Below are 10,047 nucleotides of genomic sequence, written 5' to 3'. Positions count from 1 at the left end.
TTCAATTCCCGAGCTCATAATCGCTTCTCCTGCTTCCTTTTGCTTCCACGCTTCATTTTTGGACTGAAAATACAATTCAAACACTTTTAAGTACCTTTTGTCCATGAAATGCAATAATTTAGCTAATAAATGAATAGGAATCTATACTTAATACAAACTAAATATGCACATATCACCTAGTAGAATATGATGATTTTTTTTCACAAATAAATCAAAATATAAGGATTTTTCTTTTAAATATATCTATTATTTTCATTCTTTTAAGTATTATCTTATTATTTTAGTATATTTTTTCTATCTAACGGATTGTATTATCTTTTTTAAACGGAAGAATTGTATTAAAGTAGCAAGAAGCTAGAAAATAAAACAATTACATGAAATTCGAAGCCGAAACAGGATTATGAAGTCAAACAATCCAACTTAACTTAGTTTTACTACATTTATTAGAAACCCAAAAGAAAGTTTTATCAACAATATCATCAAATAATAAAAAAAAATTGGGATGGCCGTTCCCATGATGGTGACATTCCGAAAGTTCCGAATGCACCAAAATGTTGTCAAACCTGCATCAGACCAAGCGAGAATCGACTGGACATAAATATGATTTGGAGGATGTAAACCCCACCAAATAGCAATTCGGCTCCAAATATCCATAATAATAGAGCATCCAGTAAAAAGATGATCAATGGTTTCCACTTCACAAGAGCAAATCAGACACATAATCATTGCCAACATAATGCCCATGGAAGATAATCTTTCTCTTGTAGGGATACTCTGAAGCTGTATTCTCCAAATCAGAATATTGAGTTTAATGGGAACCCAATTATTCCATTTAGTAATCATATCACCCGAAGTAATCAGACCACTATCCATAAAAGCGTTAGCGGAAGAGGCTGAAAGCTATCAGAAATATCTAGAGACCACCCCAGTCTATATGGTATGGTAGTAAGTTAAACATCCTGCATCAATCTAAAGAAAACGTCATATTGGGCCCGCTTAATACCACCCCTAGGCATCCGTCTAAAATTATTAGCACCCCAACCTAAAGCAATACAATCTCTGACTGTAGAAGTATGGTGGTTATCCAATATGAACAACCTATGAAAAGAGATAGTAAGTGGGATGTCTCCCATCCAAACATCGTGCATAAAATAAGTACGTGCCCCATCCCCTATATGTATAGGACACGCCGCCTGAAAATCAAAACCACAATTATTAAGATTAAACAACATTCGTGTAATGTTATTCCAAGGACCCATCTAATTTCTCTTTGGAATCAAAGAATAAGCATGACCCTCCAAACCATACAAGACTTTCACCACCCTAACCCACATCATCCTGTAAAGCAAGAACCTTATTCAGGTAATGAATGAAATGTTGTCACCATCGTAGAAATGAATCCCTATTGTAATCAATAACTCTATCCCGCCGAACCCAATGCATACTACGGTCATCCAAACCAACTCCCCAAAAAGAAAGAACCCTATCGCACCAAACCCAATGTGTGCATGGTGTTATGTGATTTTATGTTTGCTTGTTTTGAGAAACTCACTAAGCGTGTGCTTACAGTTTTATTGGATGTTTCAGGTACTTCTAGTTCTAAGAGAAAGCGCCCGACTTGATGGCACGATGTACATTCTCCGGCGTTTTCATACTTAGTTTTGATACTCTGATCTTTCTAAACACTATGGTCATATAATGGGATTTTTGGAAACAATTGTGGTTGGTATTTATGATTTTAAAAGTTGAAATGTCATCACTACCGTAGAAATGAATCCCTATTGTAAGCAAAGAGACTACCAACACCCAAACCTTCATCATCCTGTAAAGCAAGAACCCTATCCCACCGAATCCAATGCATACTACGGTCATCCAAACCAGCTCCCCAAAAAGAAAGAAACTCTCATCCTCTCTAATGAATTTAGCACCATGTCACGGCATTCTAAGTCATGTCGTGGGAACAAGATCCAAAATGTCTTGATGAGTTAAGTCGAGTCTTCTAATTCCAAAGGTTCCAAAGTCTAGTTCTGATCATTTCTAATGGCCAAAAGGGTAAAGTTTCAACCTTTATTCCTTGAGATCCACCAAGAGGTCTAGATCTCAATTCTTAGATCCAAAAAGGCTAAAGAAAGGCAAGGACTTAATCAAGAAGCACTTAATCCCTTGAGTCTCAAACTCATTTACTCCAGAAGAGCTTATAGCACCAAAACCATCCTAAAGATTGATGCTTCTTAAAATTTCATGTCCAATGCATGTCTTGGACTCAATTTAGATCCAACCATGAACTACTACAAATGATCCAGGGATTCATAAAGTTACAACCTTTATGAAATCTCTCCATCCCATCTAACAATATCAAGAAGAAATGGGACAAAATACAAGATCTAACACTCTATAATCAAAAATCTTGGAGCTCGAGGCCTTACAAGAGTTCGAAGATGCACAATAAGGTGATGAGAAGAGTTGCTTGCTGAATCCAAGTCTAGAAATCTCCTCCTTCTTTTCCTAATCCCCAAAAATCAACACAAAAATCTTAGAGAGAAATAGTGGATGTTAGGGTTTTCTTGGGAGATGAAAGAACGTGATGGAGGCTAAGGGTGAGCAACCCTAGCCATAACACTCCTTTAAATAGGGCACAAACCCTATAAATTAGGGTTTCTCATTAAACAGTTGCCACATCATGCCCATAGGTTGCCATGTCGTGGCTTTCATTCACACGTCAACCATCACCACGTCGTGGGATTCCTTCACCACGATGTGGTACCACCCAAAATACAAATTTAATTTAAATACATCCAAGAGTCCAGACGTTACATCTTACAATAAATTTGGATTTTTGTTTAGGAAACTTTTAGTCCAATATATTTAGATAATATCATGGGGGCTCTTCAATACCTTTCCGCGGATATAAAGATCATCGAAATTGGAGTTAAAATGAAGAAGTTATGACCATTGGAAGTTTGGAGGGTTTTAGGTGTAGCTTAGTATGATGGGCGTACTAGGCAAGGCAGTCTAGGTAGATCATGGAAGCTTAACCTGGTACGCTGGACGTATCAGGAGTATGTTGGGCGTACTCGACCAGGACCCAAACCCTAATTTTGGGGCTTTGAGCCCTATTTAAGTTCCTTAACTTCCCTAAACCATTATTTCTTCCAGCCTCCATCCTCTCAAACCTTAATATCAAAACCCTAGCCCTATTTATGATATCATTGGGTTTTTGAGTGCTTTGGAGTGTTCTTCGCGCATCTTGGAGAAGAATGAGCTCATTAAACAAGTGTTGGTTGCATTAAAGCTTGTAGATCTAGACCTTGTTCACCTTGATCTTTCTTCTGGGGGTATAAAGCTTGAATCTTGATGATACATTTGTTAAATCTAGCAAGATTTGGATGTTACGAGCTTTTGGTCACTTTAGTGCATAATGTTTAGATCTTAAAAGTTTGTGACCTTGTTATGGATAAAGTTGAAAACTTTTCTATCTAAACATCATTTTGATTCAGATCTGAAGGTTGGAGACTTGGACTTAATGGATTAAGTAATAAAGATGCACTTTTGGTCCCTGTGAAACTTAAAAGACTAGATCTTGGTTGTTTGGACCATTCTAATGGATAAATTTGGAAACTTTATCCATTATGGAGCTATTAGGAACCATAAAAATGTGATCTTGATCCTTCTATCCCTTCCATGCAAGAGTTAATTTGTCTTAATGGATATACAAGTTAGGGTTTTAGCTTTTGGACCTTTTCTAGCCATGGAAAGTCATAAAGTTGGAAACTTTATGATTTAAGTCGATGTTTTGAGTATAGATCTGAGCTCTGGAAAAAAGCCTTAAAGGATAAAGTGTTTATAGGAATATTGGAACCAGCTCGTGTATGCGAGGCGTACCTGGGAGTACGGTTAGCATACGAAGTTGAGATCATGTACGCTAGGCGTACTCAGCTACCATGGACTTTGACTTTTGTTGACCTTTGACTTTTTGACCAAGTTTGAATTTGGGTCAAACTTGAGGATTTTGGACTATAAAATTAAGATTTTATCTAGTTATGGTGTTAGTGGATTCACGGGAGCAAGCAATGTAAAAGGGAGCGTATCGCAGTGTTTCAAGGTTCTTCGATTCAGGTGAGTTTTCCTCACTATACTTGTGGGTCAAAGGCACCAATACCTACCCTCTAAATTATGTATCCTGGTATATAGGATATTTCTATGTTGTAGTGATTTGTTAGATCTGTGTCTTGGTGTATATGATGTTGCTATGCGGTAGTGATATATGAATCAGTCTGTTAGTCTGCTGACTGGTTATGTGATTATCTGTTTACTGGATGTATGTTATCTGTTATGTATATGTCGATATAGTGTGGTTGGATTGAGGTTGTGCTGCTTTGTGTTGTCAGTAAACAAACCTGGGCATTCCAACCGAAAGGTTGTGGGCCGGGGCATTCTAACCAAAAGGTTATGGGTTAGGGGTAATCCAACCGGGAGGTTGTGGTCCCGAGGGTATTCCGGTCCGATGACTGATTGGACCCGTTACACATTGACATTCTAGTGGGATAACTGATTGGGTCGGGGAATTCCAACTGAAAGGTTGTGAGCCGGGGGTAATCCAACCGGGAGGTTGTGGACCTGGGGGTATTTTAGTCTGATGACTAATTGGACCCAGCATGCATGATTGTATATGTTATATGTTGTGTGGTGATACTTTGGGGGAATTCACTAAACTTCATTCTTATAGTTGTTTATTATGGTTTCATGTACTTCAGATGATCAGAGCAAGATGAAGGCTTGATCGTGCACAACCTTCAGATTTTATGATATTCGATTATGGGATACTATGATTTGTAATTATATCTTTTGGAAACAATGTTTTGTAAACAATTATGGTTTTGGGCTTGGCTTTCAAAATAAATTTTTTACTATGATTTTTGGGATGTTTTAAGCTCGTAGGCTGCTAAAATATTGATGTAATATCTGTTTATTCTTATGTTTTTATATCAGTTATAACATCCAAAGTTTTTAATAAATCAACGAAAAACATTTTCTACGGAAAATGCTTTTTATGAGACAAATTCCGTATTTACAAAGATCACTCTGATTTAAAATAAGCATAATTTTTTTTAAAAAAACCGTAACTTTGTGGATGTCACATCTAACTAGACAATTATGGTAATTCTTACACTTAAAACAATTATTGTTGTTATAATATGGATATTTTTCAAAGAATAATGTCATAATAAGAAAGAATTTAAAAATACAGTGTTATAATTGAGTATATATTTCAAAATACAATGCCTTAATAAGTAAAGTATTGATGGTGCAATGATGTAATAACATCATACTTTCATTTTTCGTACTAGAATATCATGCGTAAAAAATCTATCTAGCTATAATATTGTTCTCGCCACACACATTATAACAATAACACAAATGTTATATCACAAAAAATATTGTTTAAACCAATGTTCTAAATAATGTAAGACGTGACTTGACGGCAATGTCAAACCTCAAATTTTTTTCATCTTGACGAGGTCCATCGTTTGTAAAGCGTGACATAAGACGATAATTTTGTATATAATTAATATTTTCATATGTATTTTCAACTACTATTTGTTTATATACATATGTATGAGTTAATGCGATATTTTAGTAAAATTTGATGGCGACATGTACAAACCTTGGAACCATGAAACATATTAACGGAGTTGTGAGAAGTTTTTTAGAAACCAGGTTTAAACTTAGCCCCGTTTAATACGAGTGTAGTTAAAGACAAATTTAGGATTTTCTTTATAGTCAAATCTTTGTTTTTTTGGTGAAACAGGTAACTCTCTTATAGTTTAACCTTTGTATACAACTTGATTTATTGGTGAATATGCGAACGCTCTTTTAGTAGGCGCTCTAACGTCAACCCGTTTCACACTCGACGCTTCTTGAAAACAACTTCATGGCGGCTTAATACACCATCGACAAATCGACACAGAAAAGTTATTTTAACAGAAGTTTCCTGAAAAGTTGAAACAAAAAACCCTAATAACGACTATTAACAAATTTCATACGCTGATGAACAACTGAAATCTCTCCTTTCCTCTCTGTCTCCTGTCATGGCTTCCATTCGCAGACTCGTTCCACTTCGTGCGTCGCTCCTGGTATGCTTCTTTCTCTCTGTTTATTGATGTAAGATTTGGAAATGTGAACTTGCATCTATGTTTGTAGTTCATGTATATGAATGTGTGTTGTACGAGTCGATTATTAATATCACAAAGTGCATAATTTGGTTTTAGTATTGTTATTTGGGGATTTTCCATATATTTTATGAAATTATGATCTAGATCGTATTAGTATTACTTACGAGCTAATACCTTTATGGATCTGGTTGCAGTGGGCTAACTTTCCTACTTCTAGTTCTGGACTTCAAAAAGGTACCTCCTACTCTAGTCTATTTATGTATTCACGTTTAATGTAAGAAACTGCTTCCTAAACCTAGAGACATGACCAATTATGTTGTAATGGAACTCTGGTAGATGATTTTTTCACTCTACCTGTGAAACTTATGGTTTTCTATTTTGTAATTTAGGGTTCTGGAGAGGATGTAATAGCCAAACAGCAAGTATATCTTATGATCGAAGTGTAGGAAAGCTTTTAGAAGAAGAACATGTAACTGATGTTGGTTATTCAGATTCTAATGATGAAGTAGCTAAAATTCGGGAGAAGTTTGATCTGGCCAAACAGAGGTTTCTTAAGATTCCTGAAGCTTTAGACAGAATGCCTAAGATGAACCCTAAAGGTAGACAGTAACCAACATATTTCATTTTATCTGAGCATAAGCTTTGAATGTGATTGTTGTTTGATTGTGTTACTCTTGTGAATCTCAGGTATATATGTTAATAAGAATCTTAGATTGGACAGCATACAAGTTTATGGATTTGACTATGATTATACCCTGGCTCATTACTCTCCTAGCTTACAAAACTTGATCTATGATATGGCAAAACAACACTTAGTAAACGAGGTCTGTAACTCTGTATTATGACAATTTTGAATCTGTTCTTACATACTTTAATGTTTCATTTTCAGCTTAGATATCCAGATGGCTGCTTGGCATCTAAATATGATCAGAGTTTTCCAATTAGAGGGCTATATTATGATAAGCTAAAAGGTTGCCTTTTGAAGCTAGATTTCTTTGGATCAATTGAGCCAGATGGATGCTACTTTGGTAGACGCAAGGTGTATAAATTCATCTTTCACTTGCATTCTTCTCTAATATCCATCTTTTTTCACGTATCCCATAAGTCAAAAATTAAATAATAATTTATAAATTGTAATTGACAGCTTAGTAGGAAGGAAATCGAAGAGCTTTATGGAACGCGACATATTGGGCGTGATCAAGCAAGACAACTTGTAGGTTTGATGGATTTCTTTTGCTTTAGTGAGGTTGGTATTCTTATCTTTTTATTCCATAAAAACATTTTCTATCATTTTGTCATTTGATATGTGTAATAAAGTATATACTGAAAATACCATACTCTTTGTAGGTATGTCTGATTGCAGATATTGTGCAATACTTTGTTGATGCAAAGTTGGAATTTGATGCTTCTTACATATACCAAGATGTACATCGTGCAATTCAGTATGTACACCGAAGTGGATTGGTTCATAGAGGAGTTCTTGCTGATCCCCCAAGATATTTAGTTAAAAATGTGTGTTATGTTTTTAGTAATAAACCCAATTGTATTTTTTGGATCCATTCATGATTTGTATATCTTTATATTTGTAGGGGCAATTTCTGTCTTTTCTCAAAATGTTGAAGGAGAATGGGAAGAAACTCTTCTTAATGACAAATTCTCCCTATTATTTTGTTGATGGAGGGATGCGTTACATGTTGGAGGTGAACTCTGAAACAATTTGTTAAATTTGTTAGTGATCTGATCTTTTTTATCATAAATGTTACTTTTTTTTTTTTTTAAAGGATTCATTGGATTGTGGAGATTCGTGGAGGGAGCTATTTGAAGTTGTGATTGCTAAAGCAAATAAGCCTGAATTCTACACATCTGAGCATCCATTTCGGTATATCTAATTTCTTTGCAAATTTGCAAATAAAAGTAATATTTTATACATAATAGGTGTTAAAATAAATTCCTAGAATTTAAATAATTTGTGTTTGTGGTGTTACTTTATGCAGCTCCTATGACGTGGAGAAGGACAATCTAGCCTTCTCGAAAGTGGATGAGTTTCTTCCAAATAAAATTTACTACCATGGATGCCTCAAAACCTTCTTACAAATCACCAAATGGAATGGCCCAGAGGTATTTATTATTATTTTAATTTATCATCTATAAAATCATTGATTTAACAAAAAATAAATAAATTGCAGGTGATATACTTTGGGGACCACCTATTCAGCGATCTACGAGGCCCTTCAAAAGCTGGCTGGCGTACTGCTGCAATCATCCATGAATTAGAAGTACAAATTTCATTTTCATTAATTAATAATAATTACATTTACATCCATAAAATTTATACAATTAACAAATAAAATATTCTTCATTAATTTTATCTTACACAGCATGAGATCAAAATACAGAACGAAGATTCTTACCGTTTTGCACAGGTAATTAATTAATTAATCGTGTTATCTTTCAAATCATCTTTTTTCACATAATATATATTTATATTTGAAAATTGAAAATACAGGCGAAATTCCATATAATACAAGAGCTTTTGGGGAAATTGCATTCAACTGTATGTAGCAAACACACGTGTGACCATTTTAAGTCGCTTCTGGATGAACTAAATGAAGAGAGACAAAATGCACGGCGTACAATGAGAAACATGTTTAATGAATCTTTTGGGGCCACTTTTCTCACTGACACTGGACAAGAATCGGCTTTTGCTTATCACATCCATCAGTATGCTGACGTGTACACTAGTAAACCTGAGAACTTTATGTTCTATCAACCTGAGGCATGGCTTCATGTACCCTATGATGTTAAGATCATGCCACATCATTTAAAGGTATACATATCTATATGCTCAATTCTACATACAATATAACATTATTAATTGGTATTTTACTCATAGGTTTCTTCAAGCTTGTTTGGGACTTGATGGGAAGAATTTTGGGAATATAAAGGAGGAAAAAAGGGAAATAAGATAAGTTTTGTGAGGGTATGATGTGACATCCTTTAGTCTATGTACAGATTATTTAAATGATTCATTGATTTTTTTGAAAGTAGAATTTAGCAAAGAATAGGTCTACATGCTCTCATTATTTTTTATTCCGTAAGGAAAAAACTATATTTAATAGCTAAATAATCCGATCCTATTCGGCTATTCCCAACCTATATTGCCTTATGTGTTTTGTTTTGTTTTAGATTTATTATCTGTTTCAAACCGACTGCAAGCTGATCTTCCATTGAAGAAAACGGAGGAAACAGTAGAAGGAATATTAAATTTAGAACTGATTTCATTCGTCTAACAATCATCAATTTCCATGCTCACAACGGCGTATTTTAATTTCATTTGCATAAGAGTTTTCTGAAACTCTAACCAATTTCGCACGTAATCATATGCATTTTTTAATAAACAATAGTAAAAATCAAAATCGAAATCGAAATTAAAATTGAAATGCTCCAATACATAATGATTAATCGATCGACCATGAAATTACTGATCGAGCAGTTGTGTTTTTATTTCGATTTCGATTCGTGCATTGAGTATCTCCGATTTTGATTAAGGAAATTGGCGGGATTATGTGGCTGCCGGATGATACAGGTGGCCATGACACATCAGCTTAACATTTGTCATTTCCGTTGTCAAAGTCCACATGGTTTACTGGTTAACCCTTTCAACGTTATCCACATCAGCAAAAAGGATATATTTGACAGATTTTTAGACATCATTGCCTAGAAGACACAAAAACTAATTAACAAACCGTTTAGACTGAAATAAAAAACTTCGTTGGGTTATAAAAATTATTAAGATAATTATCGAATGACTATTCTCTGCTATCTTCATCTCTATCATGTCTTGTGTTACGTGTTTGGGTCTCTTTTTAGTTTT

The 10,047-nt window shown here is 34.8% G+C and overlaps 1 protein-coding gene and 1 long non-coding RNA gene across 2 annotated transcripts; both read left to right on the top strand.

Moving 5' to 3' along the window:
- Positions 1 to 343: 343 nt before the first annotated feature.
- Positions 344 to 4,913, top strand: LOC145013172 (uncharacterized). The gene is made up of 2 exons (XR_013664864.1): positions 344 to 4,116; positions 4,755 to 4,913. It is a non-coding gene; the product is annotated as an uncharacterized LOC145013172 (long non-coding RNA).
- A 957-nt stretch (positions 4,914 to 5,870) lies between these two features.
- LOC145012602 (HAD-superfamily hydrolase, subfamily IG, 5'-nucleotidase) lies at positions 5,871 to 9,327 on the top strand. Its single transcript, XM_078971400.1, has 14 exons — positions 5,871 to 6,134; positions 6,368 to 6,407; positions 6,563 to 6,772; positions 6,861 to 6,997; positions 7,063 to 7,212; positions 7,318 to 7,419; positions 7,521 to 7,685; positions 7,763 to 7,873; positions 7,955 to 8,052; positions 8,168 to 8,291; positions 8,360 to 8,449; positions 8,552 to 8,596; positions 8,680 to 9,000; positions 9,067 to 9,327. Exons 1-14 carry the CDS (start codon positions 6,090 to 6,092, stop codon positions 9,091 to 9,093), a joined length of 1,665 nt encoding a protein of 554 aa, XP_078827526.1. The 5' UTR covers positions 5,871 to 6,089; the 3' UTR covers positions 9,094 to 9,327.
- Positions 9,328 to 10,047: the final 720 nt, after the last annotated feature.

This window comes from Lactuca saligna, chromosome 8 (genome assembly GCF_052625555.1).
Source record: "Lactuca saligna cultivar CGN05327 chromosome 8, ASM5262555v1, whole genome shotgun sequence".
In the NCBI taxonomy this organism is placed as follows: Eukaryota; Viridiplantae; Streptophyta; class Magnoliopsida; order Asterales; family Asteraceae; genus Lactuca; species Lactuca saligna.
This window is presented reverse-complemented; position numbering and strand designations above follow the sequence as displayed.

Bases quoted from the DNA above. Each gene is read 5' to 3' on its own strand.
- LOC145012602 (XM_078971400.1), top strand. From the start codon at position 6,090: ATGGCTTCCATTCGCAGACTCGTTCCACTTCGTGCGTCGCTCCTG. The intron at 6,408-6,562 runs GTACCTCCTACT...TTTGTAATTTAG, and splicing joins TAGTTCTGGACTTCAAAAAG to GGTTCTGGAGAGGATGTAAT. The intron at 8,053-8,167 runs GTATATCTAATT...TACTTTATGCAG, and splicing joins ACATCTGAGCATCCATTTCG to CTCCTATGACGTGGAGAAGG.